This window comes from Muntiacus reevesi, chromosome 5, assembly GCF_963930625.1.
Source record: "Muntiacus reevesi chromosome 5, mMunRee1.1, whole genome shotgun sequence".
NCBI lineage: Eukaryota > Metazoa > Chordata > Mammalia > Artiodactyla > Cervidae > Muntiacus > Muntiacus reevesi.
In genome coordinates, this window is record NC_089253.1 from 101,484,631 (window position 1) to 101,503,432 (window position 18,802).

Below are 18,802 nucleotides of genomic sequence, written 5' to 3' on the forward strand. Positions count from 1 at the left end.
TAAAGAATCAGTCTGAGATGCAGGAGATCCTGGTTTGATTCCTGGGTCAGGAAGATCCGCTGGAGAAGGGATAGGCTGCCCCCTCCAGTATTCTGACCTGGAGAATTCCATGGACTGTATATGGTTGCTTTCAAACTGTAGTGGTTTGAAAAGAGGCCCCTATAGTCCATGGGGTTGCAAAGAGTTGGACTCAATTGAACAACTTAAATAAATAAATAAATGAATAATATTGCCCTTAATTTGAATATATTAGGAGGGATGGATTTTATATCTATATATATCTATATATATCTATATATATATATATATATCTGAGTTAACTAAAATAATGTTATAATCAGCAGCAGGTATAAATATCCTGTGGCAAGTAGGGAATATAGCAAATATGTGTGGGATGAGGAAAGGGTGGAGTGGGAGCAAGTAGAGCCAGTTTGGTGGTGGTGGTGGTGGTTTAATCAGTAAGTCGAGTCTGACTCTTGCGACCCCATGGGCTGAGGCTTTCCAGGCTCCTCTGTCTATAGGATTTTCCAGGGAAGAATACTGGAGTGGGTTGCCATTTCCTTCTCTAGGAGCCTAATTAGCTAATCCTAAATAATAGAAAAGAGAAGTTAGATTGAATAGATATACAGAGATCAGATTTTGTAGGACCTGTTAGAATTGTATACTAAGGGCAGTATGAAATAACTGAGCATGATACCATCTAGTTTGCATTTTGAAAAGAATATTCTGTCTGTTTTGCCCATAGTGGTTTGAAAAGAGGCCACAGACCACGTGGGAAGACCAGATTGAAAGCCTCTGTAGTAGTCCACACACACGATGATGGCTAGCTGGCTTAGGGTCGTGCCAGTGGAGGTGGAGAAAAGTTAATAGGTAGGGAGGAACAGTTGAAGAAATGAGTAAATTCTGAGTCCATACACCTTTTTGTATCTTTTAAAAATAAGCTTAAAAAACTTTTTATATTATCTTCTGTCCGCCCCCATAGTATTGGTTTTGCATTTCTCCCTGATAATCATTGCCTACTGTTTATGCTGTTTACCACCAGTGGCTAATGGTTCTCTCTTCTTTTGCTGTTTAACACCTATTGAGTAGTTGCTTGAGTTGCTTAGATGTCTAATGAAATATTGATTCATATTTGAATTTTATATGTGCAAAGGTTGAACATATAAAACATATATAAGGTATGAATGAATAATTAAACATCCGTGATGTATCATCTCAAGAAGTTCTAACTTTTAGCTGTTAGAAGTAATCCTGAAGTAATCCCAAATGATGATTCCTCTTTTCCCAGCAAGTGTTCATAAGTTGAAAGGAGAGGGGGGTGGTTGATAATGACTAATAAGAATGGCAGTAATAAAACATCTAATGACCCTTAAAATGAAGAAAATTATGCATAATATAAAAACAGAGTGCTTTATGCAATGAGCTGTGTAAATATATGCTATTAATGCTGTTATTATTAGAGCTTCACTTTATAAATTAGTTTTTCTTATAATCAGTTCACAAAAAAAGAGTGGAAGGAAAGGAAAGTGAGGGACTAGTAGTAAGCGTCAGTCTCAGGAAAGAAGAAAATTACCTTGTCAGAACTCCTGAAGCTGTTTTTTTAAGTTGGTAGAAGAAAAGAAGGAAGCTTGGTGGGTCAAAGCTATTGCTTCTTGAACTCTCCCTCCCATGTTATCATATACCTTTGACAGCATATACAACTAGGGATTATTTATATTTTTCTTAGACTTAAGTCTCTACCAGTGATTATTTGTTGGAAATAAATGGGTCAAAGTGATCTAGTATTTTAATATCTGTAAGTGACATTTTGGTCATTTCTCTGATTTTTTAAAAATATTATGATTCAAAACTTGAAAAATAATGTATAGTGTATACTTTTAAAATGATTTTTTTAAAGATTTTTTTTTCTATTTTCATGACTTTGTCACATACAAGTTGCTTAAGCTTAAGTAATTCACGTATCTTCTTCCCTTCTGTTTTCTCATCTACAACGTGAGAAAAAACATTCCTATAATCCTGCCTGCTATAAAATTGCATGAGGTTAATGTAAGTAGTTTGAAAATTACAAAGCAATAAAATCAGTAGTATCTGTGGTAATCTTTGGGAGAATTTTTTGCAACTAATCTTTGTTTTATTTATTTTTTAATTTCTTTTTTTAAAATTTATTTTAATTGGAGGCTAATTACTTTACAATATTGTATAAAAAATTTTTTTTTAGATGAGGCCGCTTTAATAATTAGTTGTGCTTTATTCTTAGTGTTTTCTTCAGAAACCTTCATATTTAACTCTTTATGTGGAATGTAGGACCTGTCTACAGTCATTAATATATATCATCTATAATTTTTAGTTTGAATATTTATTATTATTGTGCAAGAAAGTTTTAGTTAAGTTGAATCTTGTTTGATTTTCATGTTTTTGAGTGTCCCTAAAAGTCAAAATGCTTCCCTGTGAAATAGAACTTTTCTAGCCTTTTGTATTAATTTCTCATTTAAATGCTTTCTTCTCTGCAATCACCTTCTGTGTGTTTTCCATCTTTTAACCTCCTTTAAGCTTTCAGTGACTAGGTCAACGATCTGTCTTGGTAAATGTCACATTGCACTTGAAAGTATGTGGGTTATTTTCAAATAGCTTTTGATATTGGTTTCTAACATAATTCCACAGTGATAAGAGAACAGACTTTGTACAATTGCAGTACCTTTAGACCATGACATTTTTGCACCTTGTTTTATGTCCCTACATATGTTTCAGTATCTTCTGGTTTATAGTCTATGGGAACTTTTTTACCTTGCTATTGTGTGAAAATTGTATCTATCTTAATTATGTTGAATAGGTTCATACTGCTTTTCAGATCTACTATATAGTTCTGCTTTTTAATTTCTTCTGTTACTTTTTGATAGTTTGATATTGAAATGCCAATTAAAAATTAATTTATCTACTTAAAAATTAGTTGTAATATAGAGTAGAACTGTATGTGACTTTTTTCTGTCTTTTCTAAGTTTCTGGTAAATGTGTCATCATACTTTCATAATTTAAAAATATATGCAAATTTTACTTTCAAATATCAGTATGGTACTCATTCTAAGATTGTTATTCTAACTTATAAATTTTTCTGGTAATGAGAAATGTGGTTTCTTAATTTCACCTAACTTCATGAAGATTTTAGCAATGATATGGTCTTCCTGATAGTTAAAAATGAAGGAAAAAATAGGGTCCTGTGGTTTAGAAAACATTTTTTGAAATCCGAAAATAATTGTTCTTAGACATTTTCTTAATAGCTGCTCTAAGTGGAAAACAGAGGGAATGAGGGAGGGGTTCATCAAAATGGTTTTAAGAATGACAGTTTTGACCTGTTTCCTTCCTAGTTTCATGACTGTTAGTAAGCAAATTATACTTACCTTCTCTAGGTACCCACTCTGTTCCTTTGGAAGATGATAATGACGGGTATCTACTTCATATGGATTTAGTATTTTTACTGAGAGAAAAATGTAAAGCATATAGCATAATGTTTGGCACATAGAATATGCTCTAAATGTTGGTTATTTGTTTTCGTCTTAAATTTCCTGATTCAATTCTGAAATAATGTATAAATTAATTCTAAATCACTTTTAAGAAAGTTGCTGACCCTGTAAGAAATATTTTTAAAATTGGGACTGTTTGTCTATAGTAAGTCAAAATAAGTGGAAATGGTTTTAAACATCCATTATATAAATGAGCTTATAAATTAGCTTTTCTCTGACTTGGGTATGAATAGCTCAAGAAATATGTGAATAAGTTCTTTGACTCTTTAATTCTTTTTTCTATTAGGATAAAACGTGAACTAAACAGTCATTCTGTTTATTTCTAATGTCTACTCTTCTGAGGTCATATTTGACCTTAAATAGTCCAGCAAGTAGATTTTAGTATAGAGGTATTAGTTCCAGTGCTTTGTACAGTTAAATACATCGGATTCAGCAGTTTAGTGTGGGTGTGGCAGAGGTTGGGGAGATTATAAAGTAACTTCTATTAATCAAAATATGATATATTTTAGAGAGTAAAAATAGTTGCTCTGTCACTTGAGTTCATGAAGACTTAGATGATTTTTAATAATTAATAAGTTTTTTCTGCCAATGAGCATTAGATTACTGCTGACTTTTTAGTGTCAGAGTACCTTGTGGTAGTTTCTCTACAGGGTTTAAAGGTGCATCCTGGGGTCTTTTTCCTGTCCTGCTCATAGAAAACAATCTTTACACATGCTATAAGGACAATACCTCTAGAAATTCATACATGTCATTAATATGTTATAAGGATCGGTCAGTTCCATTGTCTTCTTTTGTCAATCTTGATCGTAGCTTGCCGAGTTTAAGTCTATAAGCCTGCATGTGCCTGGCAACTGTTACCTAGTGACAGTTTCAGCTGCAGTGGCCATTGGCTGTGCTGTTGATTGGGGCAGGAGGACCGAGTCACCTTTCTGATGGTGAGTTCTTCTGCATCAGCTCAGGGTGAGGAGGAGGAGGAGCAGGGCTTCGGCTCAGGTGCAGGAAGTGATACTGAGAGATTGTGAAGAATATACTGACAGCATCTCGGTAACTGCATCACAGTAAATTGGACTTCTGAATCAAGCAGCCCAGCTAAGCAGCTGATAAGAGTGAATGTAGGTGAGAAGCATTGTTTTATTCCTGTAACAAGAGAACTATTTTCTGCTAAGTGAAACTAAGAGTGTACAAGGAGGAATATCCTGTGGATATTATTATGAAAGAAGAAAGACTTCCCTGAATGACCTGGTGGTGCACAAGAAAATAACTTTGAGAAGAATGCTTTCTATTAAGCTCCTGCATTGTTCCTGAAGGAAATGTTTTTATTTCTAATGCATGTTATTTCTTCAAAAGGTATGATAACAACGACTGACAGGAGACTCTGAAATGCCTGTACTTTAAAAAAGACTTTTGACAAATGCTAACCTGATAGCAGAATGACCTTGGAAGCCTTTTGGATGGATTCTATCCTGCCACTTTTTCAGTATTTCAAACTCTAGGATTTAAACTCATCTCGATGCTTTAGAAGTATTTTAAAACAAGAACATCTTATAACCTACCTAATGGCCCCTGTACTAATTGAGCACTTGCTCAAAATAGAGTACAGAAATAGAAGAGACATTTTCTTAACATATGGCTGCTATAGAACTGCAAATATAACAGACAAGGTAATATTTTACTTTGAAAAGATTTAGTTGAAGTAATGATTAAATGTATTAATCATTTAATGAAAACAGAAAAGATGCAGCAGTATAGACTATAAAGCCTACTAGAAATACCTAAATAATAAATAATGACAGCATTTCTAGTCAGAAGTTCAGAGCATATAGGAAAGTTTCTATTGTCTAGATTTTATATATATTTATATATATATTTGTGAGAGATAGGTGTGGTTGCAAAGGTGATAAATAACTTTGAGCTGTATATTTTATGATCGTCCATTATAAGGAAGGTGGCGTATCAGATAATGAAGGTTATTTTCAGTTATTGATGCTGAACTTAATAGCAAAAATGATTTTGTTTTCCTTTTGAAAAGGAAAAGATATAAATTGCAGTGCTGGTGATAGCATCATTAACTGTAATGGAGTAAAACTGTTTTCATCTGAATGCTTAAAAAATACATGCAGAATTAAAACTTTAGAAGTTTGTTTTTCTATTTTGTCAGTGTTGACCCATAGTGTATTATCTTCCTTGTCGGAAATATGCTTTTTTTTTCCCTCTCATGAGAGTTATAGGGCAGTCTGGAGTCTGTTACCTCTCTTCTGCTCCTTTGTGCCCCAATAGAGATGAATCTTTTAGAATTAATCTTGTTGGAGAAGGGGATTCTTAGCTTTTGAGATAAAAGAAAGAGAAATGGATCATAAAGTTGACCCACCAGCATCAGACCCTGAACTGAGCCCAAAGACACTATTTAGCCCAATGAACTTTTTCTTAGCTTTCCAACCAAATTTGTGATTTTAATTATTTAAGCTCTAAAATTTGAATCCATTTCTCCTGACAGATGAAACAGGAATCCTGAAACTATTTAAGACTTTTTTTTTCCTCCTCGTTCTTCCTAGTTGATCCCTAAGAAACTACCTTTCTGAAGAGAACTAATGGCCCACAAGAGCTTTTCTTTCCTTGGCAATTGCTTTTTTCCTTTTACAGATTTAATTTTTCATAGTGCAAGGTATTATTAAGAAGTCCATTTTCTCTAGAAGTGCCTTGTGTCTGCAAAAAGTTGTTTGAAAGCACCGGAGGAAGCTAATTGGTGACCTGTTTTTCACCTCCTTTCTAGCTGATTCCTCTTCCTTCCCCCCCAAAGCTGAGGTGTGTTACTGCTGCACCGAGGCTGATGAAGAGACTTGAGTACAACTCCCCGGGATGCTCAGCTGTGACAGAAGCACTGCCACTGTCTGCCGAAGCTGATGCTGAGACACTCATGGGCAGAGTTTAGCAGATGCTAGGCAGGGCACCTGCTTGCTGTAGCTAGGGCTGCAGGTCCTTTTAATTCCAAGCCATGAATGATTCCAGGTGGACTGAATGGAGGATCCTGAACACGAGCAGTGGCATTTTGAATGTGTCTGAACGTCACTCCTGCCCACTTGGATTTGGCCACTACAGTGCGGTGGACGTATGCATCTTCGAGACAGTTGTCATTGTCTTGCTGACATTTCTCATCATTGCTGGGAATTTAACGGTCATCTTTGTTTTTCACTGTGCTCCACTCTTACACCACTATACGACCAGCTATTTCATTCAAACAATGGCATATGCTGATCTTTTTGTTGGAGTTACCTGCTTGGTTCCTACTCTCTCACTTCTCCACTACTCCACAGGTATCCACGAGTCCCTGACTTGCCAGGTTTTTGGATATATCATCTCAGTCCTGAAAAGTGTTTCTATGGCATGTCTTGCCTGCATCAGTGTGGATCGCTATCTTGCCATCACCAAGCCTCTGTCCTACAATCAACTGGTCACCCCATGTCGCCTGAGAATTTGCATCATTTTAATCTGGATCTACTCTTGCCTAATTTTCTTGCCTTCCTTTTTTGGCTGGGGGAAACCTGGTTACCACGGTGACATTTTTGAATGGTGTGCCACCTCTTGGCTCACCAGTGCCTATTTTACCGGCTTTATTGTTTGTTTACTTTATGCCCCTGCTGCCTTGGTTGTCTGCTTCACTTACTTCCACATTTTCAAAATTTGCCGGCAGCACACCAAAGAGATAAATGACCGGAGAGCCCGATTCCCGAGCCATGAGGCGGCTGCCTCCGGAGAGGCCGGGCATAGCCCTGATCGTCGCTACGCCATGGTTTTGTTTCGGATAACCAGTGTGTTTTACATGCTGTGGCTCCCTTACATCATCTACTTTCTTCTAGAAAGCTCCCGGGTCTTGGACAATCCGACCCTGTCCTTCCTGACCACCTGGCTGGCTATAAGTAATAGTTTCTGTAACTGTGTTATATACAGCCTCTCCAACAGTGTTTTCCGGCTAGGCCTCCGAAGACTGTCTGAGACAATGTGTGCGTCTTGTGTGTGTGTCAAGGATCAGGAAGCACGAGACCCCAAACCTAGGAAACGGGCTAACTCCTGCTCCATCTGAAGAAAACACCACAGTAAATCACATGTAATCTGACAGTAGTTTTGGATTGTATTCTTGCTTCATCTGGAAATTTGCCACTAGAGAAATATTTACTTGAATAGTTGACTATGAGGGGAAGGGACTAAAAGTTTCTTTTCTTTTCTTTTTTTTTTTTTTCTTTTTCATGTGGGAAAAAAAAAAAAAACACCTAAAGATATATAGAGGGTAATCTCATGAGATAATTGTAGTGTGTGAGTATAAATATGCAGTACTAGGAAAAGTGAAGCTCTGAGGATGGAAAAGTACCTCAGATCTTCCACAGGGCATGAGCGAAGCCCCTGGCGTCTTGTCTCTCTTTCTGACTGGGCTCTCTCCTCTGTCTCTGCCTCTCATTCTCTCTTTCTCTCTGTCTCTCTCTCTCTCTCCTGTGTCTTTAGAAATTACTTACATAAATTGCCCTTTATAGAAAAATGCTACATATTATATATGTGGTAAAGTATAACCTTTTGCATCAAAGTGTACTTCTAAACTCACTAATCTGCAGTCTCTAAAAGGTCCCTCCATGGAGGATACATAGCAAGCATTGTATTTTATTACCTGCCACACAACACTTTTGCTTGTGTTTTTATACCTGTAGCACAAATTTCTGCAGTGAAGAAAAAGAAACAGTTTTTTGTTTGTTTGTTTCTTCTGGGTAAATGTATGCTCCCTCCTCCTTTCTAATAGCCTTCTATTATTTTTCCTCCATTTTTCTTTATTTGCATCCTTTGATACCTTAAGCCAGAAGTGTCTTAGCTAATGAAAGAATCTATTATATAAAAGTCATAATGATGAATGGCTTATTCCTTCTAAAAAAGTATTCTATATATTGTTTAAAATATTGTGTTAAGTATTTTTTAATGGCTTTGAGAAACATTTTTATTTGGTTTCTTTTGAAATAATACATGTGCCCAAAGTGGTGTCTTTTGGGGGGGGGGGGGCTATAGTTAAGCTTTGTTTTTCTTTAAGATAATTCACAATGCAAATCCAGAGGACTCACTCAGAAGTGGGGTACTGCTCTTAAAGCTACTTGGTATGTTCCACTTTTTTTTTTAAAGAGTAAAATATTAGCCTTTTTATGTTAAGTCTGCAGAGCTTACTGTTGTGATCCACTAATTATTTGTATGATAATGCATTTGCACATACTATATTTTTTACAACAAAGAACTTGTAAATTACATTATGTGATCTGTGCCTAATGTCTTCTTAGCACACTATATAGATCAGTGTTGCTTAAATTGTCAACATTGGACAAAAATATATAAAAACTTCTTTTAAGAGAAAAATACTTTTGTTAGTTGTTAATTAGATATTTCTATTAGACCAAGCTGCATTCCTAGTGATGCTGAGAATAAAGTATACTTAATTATCAAATACAGGTAAGAACTGTCAATATTTTCTTTTGTAATGATCTGTTTTCCCATTCAGAGATTAAATTAACTTATTTTTTTGTGTGCTATATGGAGTTGTGTAATAAATTGTCAGGGGTTTAGATGTAGCAAAATGGCATTTGGGAAATTAATAGTGAAGCAGGTGTAAGTGCTAAAACATCTAAATCTTACTTTTTTTTTTTTTACCATAAGTCTCCTGCCAGATAGACATTTTAAAATTTATATCAAACTACTGAGTATTCTCAGCATTTTTGATTATTTTATGAAATGCATATAGTGAAATGTGCCTATGACTCTTCAAATTAGAAGCCAACCATGTTTGCACATTGGTGGTTTGACTTAAGAGGTCCTTTAGTAAAAGAAATGTCATTGTTTTATTGAGGTTGTTCTGAACTCATGTATATTTTTAAATATGTAAGAAAGGTTTAAAATAAAGAATAAAACAGAATTCTACATATTCAAAATCAGACTTTGCTTCAGTTGCTTCAGTTTAATAAAACATTTAGAATATAAGGTTACTGTTGGGAAATCAAAAATTTATTTCACATTTTTGTGGTTTGGGTTGTTTACATTGATTCTCATTCCATTTGCCAGTGACATCTTGGATAAGTTGAAATGTGCCTTTTGAGTTCAGACCAGTTTAAGGAAAATAAAGCTTGAGGAAATGTAATACTAACTTTCAAGTTGACTGATATAAGTAGAACCTTCAACATTGTGTGTGTTATTTGGGAATCAGATGTTGATTCCTTTAGTTTGGTATGTAAGTATAGTTAGAAAAGACTTCATACATCCTCTGTACAAAATACCTGAAGCTGTGTTTATGGCATTTTTTCTTTTTTTGCTTTTCCTCATGCTAGTTAATAATTATATGCCAGGCACTGTGAAGTTTTACATATGTGATAACTTTGAATTCTCACTGCAACCCTTGGAGATAAGTACTGTTTTTATTCCCATCCTAAAGATGGGGAAGCCACAGAAAAGTGATTTATCCAAGGTCGGCCTCTCTGTCAGTGGTAGAGGTTCGTCCACACTCACGTAACCGTTTTGCTACCCTGCCTTTCCCCCATAAGGCCTTCAAACCTTGTACCTCTGTCTTTACCTTTTCCCTGCAAAGCTTGTTTGAGGTTTTTTTTTTCTCACCTAAATTTTTGCTTCAGTTCTTTCCTTGTGATATCTTTTTCCTTGATCTTAAAACTCTCTTTTATTAAAGTAGCAATCTGATAAGGCCACACTTACCAGTTTAGTCTTTAATCAAACTGAAACCCTGGGGCAGGACACCCCCTTGACAGTCCTTTTGTTCATTTCTGTTAAGTTTTCTTTCTTTTTTTTTTCTGCTAAGTTTTCATTGCATATCTTTTCCAAGTCTCTATAAATTTCTTAATGATTTTTTTTTTAAGACAAAGGGTAGAGAAGGAAAACTTTGTTATAGGCTGAAAGGAAAGCCTCTAGAAGGCAAGTCCTTGGTTTAGATTCTTCACTTATTCTAATGTTTTGTGGGCAATGCCAGGATAAGTCACTTAACTTCCTTTTAATATGTGTTTTGTAATAAGAAAACATTTATTTTGAAACTATTCTGCCTTTTTAATATGAATATGTTTTAAGAATAGAAAGCATAACCATCATTCTTAACCACTATACTTATAGTATTCGGTGGTAATTATCCAATTTGGTTATAGATCACAGCCAAACAATAATGCTGTAGTCCATTTCTAAAGGTTCTATTATCTGCGGAGTTGTTTCTAAAGTTACAAAGTGTCGTAAGGCTTTGTCACCTATGAGTTTGTGAAGTCTGGACTGAAACCCTGGCCCTCATAAGCTGTTTAGCCCTAGGTAAGATACTAAATGTTCCAAGTTTTCAGTTTACTCATCTGGATCAGAAAGGTCCAGAGACTTGTACCTTCCTGGTAGGCTGGATTTAAAGATTAAATGAGATAAAGCAGTCTCTGTATTCAGCATGGCTCCTGACACATACAAATTGTTCAAATTGTGGTAGCTGCTGTCTTATTGTCTTTGTAGCTGCCATATTTATTGCTATCACAAGTTAAAGATTACTGATTCTGATAAGGAAGTTTTATAACCATTTAGAGTTATATAAGATGGCTTTTTTTTTTTTTTAAACCAAATCTGTTAAACTTGTATTTGGCCTAAACCCAGGCTTCCCTCATAACTCAGGTGGTAAAGAATCTGCCTGCAGTGCAGGAGACCCAGGTTCGATTCCTGGGTCAGGAAGATCCCCTGGAGAAGGAAATGGCAACCCACTCCAGTTTTTTTGCCTGGAGAATCCCATGGACAGAGGAACCTGGCAGGCTTCAGTCTTTGGGGTTGCAAGAGTTGTATATGACTTAGCGACTAAACCACCAGATTTTTTTTAAATGTAGAAAGCTTCCATAATTTCTGAAAGCTCTTTTCCCAGGAATAGTTGTTCATGAAGATACCATTGGAGATGAAAGATAACCAGCAAGCAGATGATGGGATGAGACAGGATGACTCTGAGATTAACCTCCATCCCTGGTGGCTCAGTTGGTAAAGAATCTGCCTACAATGTGGGAGATCTGGGTTTGATCCCTGGGTTGGAAGATCTCCTGGAGAAGGAAATGGCAACCTGCTGCAGTATTGTTGCCTGGAGAATTCCGTTGACAGGGAGCCTGGCGGGATACAGTCCATAGGGTCGCGAAGAGTTGGACACGACTAAGCAACTAGCACTTTATTTAATATAGTAAATACAAAAATTGTATTAGTTATATGTTTAATACAGCATAATTAAATATTTTTCTTTCATCAGGTTGGCAATAGTAGGAAAGCATTGTTGAGGAGTACCTTCCCATTTGTCTTTGCATTTTAGTTTTCCTCGTACACTAACATGGAATTTAAGATATTTTGCCATAAACATGTTACCTGGAAGAAACAAAGATTATAAGTAGATTTGCTTTCTTTATATCATTCATTATATAAAATTAGAAATGAAGTTGTCGCCTTAAATGACTTTCCTCTGTCTCCATACCCTGGAAGGTAATCATTAGATATGAAAAAGATATAAGTGTGTGGTAAACAGAGGAAATTGCGATGTGGGGAATTTGCTTGTGTAACGTGCTGAGCATAGCATCCCTTCTGTCCGGGAAGGAGCATCACAGTGCACAGGAGCCTTCGTTACTGAGCTGATGCTCTGTTCTGATGTATAGGGTCCAACAGTTGCTCCTTTCCCTGAGTAAAACTTTAAGATTAGGAAGGATGTGTAGAAAGTTGTATAATCAACAACCATATATGTGGACATTGAGGAAAAATGATTTGAAGAGAAAAAATAATCCTTCTTTCAGTGTTTCTTATAAATGTAAGTTTTATCCAGTGCTAGTTTTGCTCTATAATTTAAAATATTTTAACTTTGTTTAATAGTGTAAATAATTCTTTTAAAATATTAAAAGTGATGTGATTAGGTTTTCCTTCTTTATTAATATCCTGTTTAAAAATTTTTATAGTGAACCTTTACTTCTTTTATGATTGGAAAATAGTCTTGTTAAGTGTGCTGTTTAAAAACTATTTTGATGTTTCACAGTTTTGTTGATTTTACAAGTAGCATTAGCTAATTTTGTCTCAATACAATTTTCTTTTAAAGACAGTTTATGTAGTTTCTGACATGTATAATATTTGTTAGTACATGTAAAATTTTCAGAGACATTTGATGCCTTTCTGTTTGTGATATTAGATGTTCTTGATATAATTTTGCTTCAGCACAGTCATTTTTAAGTGTTGTTTGCTGAATCTAAAATGGATCTCTGTTATCTACCACATTTTTTAAAATGCATTATATTTTAAAAATGTACCACTAATGCATTTTAAAATGCATGTTTCACATCTTTAAATAACAGAAGGATGACCTTGCATTAGGGAAGTAGAGTCCAGCTTATGTGTTAGCTGCCTGTTTCACAGATAGGCAAGATTCTGTTTTTAGCGTCCCCACCCCCAAAAGTCATATCTGTAACTTTTTAGTGATAACTTTTATTTTATTCTCACATATGATTCGCTATTAAGGTGAAGAAAATCATAGTAATAAATTCAGCTGGAGATTGTTATGTCTGATGAGTGTTTAACATGAAAGGCATATGTGATATCAATATTTTCACTATCATAAATGGGATCAGATTAATTTTGGAGATTGTAAAATTTCAAAATATGCAAGGGATAAGTATAAGGAAGAAACAGTGCATAGTGATAGAATTTATTGAATGGAATTATTTCCTTAAATTCTAAAATTTCCCCAAATGCTCCTTTATACAAAATAAATCATGTTTCTCTTTTGAGTTTAGAAATCTGACTCCAATTTTATTTTATGTTTTCTACTTAAGTAAGTGGAAATGATGTTGATGCTGGTTAAAACTACTCAAATATACTCTATGAATTCAAAGTGATGACATTATTTTCAGTGGAAGTCCCACGCATGAAAAAAAAATCAAGTACAAAGTATTATATAGTCTGTTCTTTAAAATTCAAAATGTATCTTTGAATGCAGTGCAGACCTGTGCATTTGTCTGAGGTTATGACTGACACAAGCAAGTGTTCATGTATATACTCTGTGTAACATACAGTTTTAAAACATTTACTTATATTCCTAATAAAGTCTGAAGTTTAAAGTAGTTATTTTTAGAGTATACATTTTATATAATAAATAGCCTCATCACAATTATTCCATTTACTCTTCCACAGGTTTTGTAATTAAAAATGGTATTTGTAAAATTGATACTATAAATGCTAGATTTTGCCAAGATTAAAAGATAATTTGTGAGCAATAGGTTAAAAAATTCTAAAGTCCTTGTTTTAATTTTTTAACAAGTTAAACTGTATTTGGATTTTTCTTGTGATTGTTTTGGCAAGGAAGTTTCAAAATTCTGTCTTTAGAATTCCTTGCCAATTGCAAATTACAAATTCTTATTTGTAAGAAAACAACTTCTGTATAATGTATATCTAGGTTTTTGCGAAATGTTCTTGCCATAAATTAGATTTTAAAATTTAAGAAAAATTACAAATAAATATGCATTTAACTTCTTGCTCTCTAAGATCTCAAAAGATTACTGGATTTTTAGGTATATTTACTTGGAGATAACCCTGGAAAAGTACATTTTGAAGATTTATATTTAGAATGTATTATTATTAAGTGGGTCTTGTAATGGCTTCTGTTATTTCAGTCATCAGCATCACTTATCAGCCCTACCTTCTCAGTTTCTATATGTGATTTAATACTTAAAATTGAACAAAAAATTTAAATTTATTAGAGGGCTATACCTTGGCATACTTTTATAGATTTTGAAGTCTAGAATATCTTGCAGTAGCATTTATTTATGGGACAAGATAAAAAGTTGTCTGCATGTGGATATATATGTATTTGTTATACTGCTTAAAAATCATCTTCGACTCTTTTGCAACCCCATGGACTGTAGCCTGCCAGACTCCTCTGTCTATGGGAATCCCAGGTTGAGAATACTGGAGTGGGTTACCATTACCTTCTCCAGGGGATCTTCCTGACCCAGGAATCAAAACCCATGTCTCCTACATTGGCAGGCAGTTTCTTTACCACTGAGCCACCAGGGAAGCACCTCTTACAGACTGAGAAAAAATCCCTGTGTTTTCATTTTGTCGTCATTTTAGAGTGTTTACTTTTGCTATAGTTAAAGGTACACATGTTTTTTAATAGAAAACTTATTAGGATTTGAAGTAACATTCTTTGTTGAGATTTCCAGTGATGTCTTAGTTTGGGAATGTTAATATGGGATATATTCAAATGATTGTGTGTGCATTGAGGAGATTGGAGACAAGTCTTGCCTCTCTGTCATATGTGTTAAGAAATTATTATAAAATACTGCACATTAAGTTTTGAAAAAGCTTAAAATGCTTTTGAATATGTATAATACCCTTGGCATTATGAATTAAATGTATTCTAAAAGTTTCTGTGAGCAAACCCTATCTCATTTTACATGTAGAAATCTGAGATAAGATTTTTAAGTGACCCTCCTCACAAGATCATATAACCAAACAAAGATACTACTGACCATATATCTTGTGCAGCAGTGACTTTGCCTGTGATAAAGTTCTTGAATAATATATTTATGTATGGCTGGTGGTTGAGGGATCTGACCCTTTTTCATTGAGTAGAAAATGAGGAGTGAGTTAGTTAATACAGGAAAAATTCCATATGAAGTTTTAATTGTATATTGAAGGTGGAATTTTGAGGTTATGGAAAATTTTAATGATATGTATTCTCAGCAGTGCTAATTTCTTAAAGAAATTTCTTATCCATAGAGGGTTATAAAATTTACCTATCTTTTAAAAAACACAACAGTTTAAAAACATCTGGTGAATTTATTGAGAGATATGTAGACTGAATTGAGCAGTGTTAGTTATGTATTTAAAAACTATAACCTTAATGATGATGATATTAAATCACTAAATCATGTCCAACTTTTTGACTCCATGGACTGCAGTCGTCAGACTTCCCTGTACTTCAGTATCTCCTGGAGTTTCTTCAAACTCATGTCCATTGAGTTGGTCATGCCATCCATCCGTCTTGTCCTCTGTTGCCACCTTCTCCTTAATGATGAAGAATTGTTAAAAACACACTAGCACACACACACACACACCACACACACACACACATATATATGCTTTTGAAAAGTAAATGTCATAGCTGTGCACTTTATGTTCTGAATATTCTTTATAATGGATTTGCAGTGTTGTTGAAGTCATAATAGGATGTTTTTTTCTAAACCTAGTGATAGAAAAGGTCTTGACATTTCTGGCTACCATGCTTTATGAAGTGCTATGTTGTGTATAGTCTAAAAAATTGTACTCAGGGAATCAGAGAGAGCAGTCTGAATTAGTGATATTTTTACATAAAATCCTGTTAATGTATAATTCAATTTTCTTTCAGTGAAATAATATGGTTATAGAAAAATTAAAGGAACTCTAATTAGGCTAACACAGGATTGCCTTATAAATGTCCTTAGATGAACTGTTTCCTTAGTTTCTAGTGTATGCATCAACTGAATATAACTGAATTTTACTGAATTGTTTGAAAAGTTTGTTGTCTTAAACATTTAAGGTTTTTGTGAGAATTTTGATCATTTAACTTATGGTACCCTTTAAAAAGATTTGCAAGATGAATCATTGCAAAATTCAAATTATTGAAATCTGAATTAGCCAGATATTTTTGCATTTTGTATCAGTAAAGTAGGACAATAAATATTTGTTTATGTTTTATGTGACATAAATTGTGGTTCTGCAGATACTCCTGGATGCTTTTAAGTCCAGAGTGTAATTTATTGAATTGTGGGAAGCAAACTAAGGGGCAGACTATCTAATTTCTAGAATTTGAGGGAGAGATTGCAAAACAATTTTAGGAGCAATGCAATAGATTGAAGAATTAGAGAACTTGATGCATTTTAAAGATGGCAGTTTAGTTGTTAAGTTATGTCCAACTCTTGAAACCCCATGAACTTTAGCCCGCCAGTCTGTCAGTCCATTGAGTTCCCTGGGCAAGGATACTAGAGTGGGTTGCCAGTTTTAAAGATGAATTGACCTAAATATTTAGCTATGTGGAAGATCTCCTGGAGAAGGAAATGGCAATCCACTCCAGTATTCTTGCCTGGAGAATCCCATGGATGAAGGAGCCTGGCAGGCTACAGTTCACGGGGTCGCAGAGAGTCAGACATGACTCAGCAACTTCACTCACTTAGTCACTCACTTGGATGCTTTAGTCTCAGAGGATACCTTGGGATATTTGAAAAGTTACTAAAGTGAAAGGGAAGGAAATGTTCAGTGTTCAACAAAGTAAAAAGTGTTGAGTTTAATTAGGTCCCATTTGTTTATTTTTGTTTTTATTTCCATTATTCTGGAAGACAAATTGAATAGTATCTTGCTGCGATTTATGTCAGAGAGTGTTCTACCTGTGTTTTCCTCTAAAAGGTTTTTAGTGTCCAGTCTCACATTTAGGTCTTTAATCCATTTTGAGCTTATTTTTGTGTCAGGTGTTAAAGAATGATCTAATTTCACTTATTTACATGTAACTATCCAGTTTTGCCATCACCATTTGTTGAAGAGGCTGTCTTTCCAACATTTGTCATGGATTAATTGACCATAGGTACATGGGTTTATTTCTAGATTTTCTATCCTGTTCCATTGATCTATATTTCTATTTTTCTGCCAGTATCATACTGTTTTCATGATTGTAGCTTTGTAGTACAGTCTGAAGTTGGGGAGTCTGATTCATCCAGCTCTGTTTTTCCTTTCTCAAGATTGCTTTGGCTATTTGGGGGTGTTCTGTGTTTCCATAAAAATTGTAAAACTTTTCTTCTAGTTCTGTGAAAAATGCCATTGGTAATTTGATAGGAATTACATCGACTCTGTAGATTGCTTTGAGGAGTATAGTCATTTTCACAATATTGATTCTTCAAATCCAAGAACATAACATATGTATCCATCTGTGTCATCTTTGATTTCTTTCATCTGTGTCTTATAGTTTTCTACATACAGATCTTTTGTCTCCTAAGATAAGTTTATTCCTATGTAGTTTACTCTTTTTGTTGCAGTGGTGAATTGGATTGTTTCCTTAATTTTTCTTTCTGAGTTTTCATTGCTAGTGTATAGGAATACAAGGGATTTCTGTCTATTAATTTTATGTCCTGCCACTTTACAGATTTCATTGATTAACTCTGCTGATTTTCTGGTGGTATCTTTAGGGTTTTCTGTGGGCTTCCCTGGTGGCTCAGACAGTAAAGCATCTGTCTCCAATGCTGAAGACCCGGGTTCGATCCCTGGGTCAGGAAGATCCCCTGGAGAGGAAATGGCAACCCACTCCAGTACTCTTGCCTGGAAAATCCCATGGACAGAGGAGCCTGGTAGGCTACAGTCCATGGAGTTGCAAAGAGTCGGACATGACTGAGCGACTTTACTTACTTACTTATGTATAGTATCATGTTGTCTGCAAACAGTGTTTTATTTCTTCTTTTCCAATCTGGATTTCTTTTTCTTCTCTGATTGCCCTGCTGGGACTTCCTAAACTATGTTGAATAATAGTCTGCCTCTTCTGATTGTCATTGCTTCCGCATAACTAATTGCCCCTTTTTCATCCTCAGTCAGAATTCATTTTAGTTTTTATTTTTAATCTTTAAACAAGTATTATTCCTTAAGGAAATATGTGTGTGTTAGTTTCTCAGTTGTGTCCGACTCTTTGCGACCCCAGAAGGCTCTTCCTTCTGTCCATGGGATTTCCCAGGCAAGAATACTGGAATGGGTTGCCATTTCTTTCTCCAGGGAATCTTCCTTACCCAGGGATCGAACCCGGGTCTCCTGCATTGCAAGCAAACTCTACTGTCTGAGCCAGCAGGAAATATAAGGAGTATTTAAAAGGATAAGTAAGAGAGTGAATCACCCATAATTATATATAATATTAACACATACATATAAAAACTCATTTGTTTCTTCCCCCCTATTATTTTCTACCATTGACCAGGATTTTTTCTATGTAAAGGGTTTTTAATGTAGTTATTTATATCTTAAGCATTTTTCTGTGTTATTGCATACTCTTAATGAACATTTTATAAATAAGCTTTAGTATTTAGTATTATTTTGTTCCAATTTTTAAGAAAGAGAAATACTGAATATTATTAAAATGATTATTTATACATGGTGCCAAATTTTTTAAAAGAAGTGAGCCAGTTTATCTTCACACTAACAACTATCAGCCTACCGTTAGGGCTTCCCTGGTAGTTCAAATAGTAACGAATCTACCTGCTTCACCACAAACTTTACAG

At 34.8% G+C, this 18,802-nt stretch overlaps 2 protein-coding genes across 4 annotated transcripts in view; both read left to right on the top strand.

The window, feature by feature from the left end:
* The window catches only part of RABGAP1L (RAB GTPase activating protein 1 like), a 657,985-nt gene that overhangs the window by 227,559 nt on the left and 411,624 nt on the right, over positions 1-18,802 (top strand). The window lies entirely within an intron of this gene.
* Positions 6,511-9,347, top strand: GPR52 (G protein-coupled receptor 52). The gene has a single exon (XM_065936919.1). The coding sequence runs from the start codon at positions 6,511-6,513 to the stop codon at positions 7,594-7,596; it is 1,086 nt and encodes a 361-aa protein (XP_065792991.1). The 3' UTR covers positions 7,597-9,347.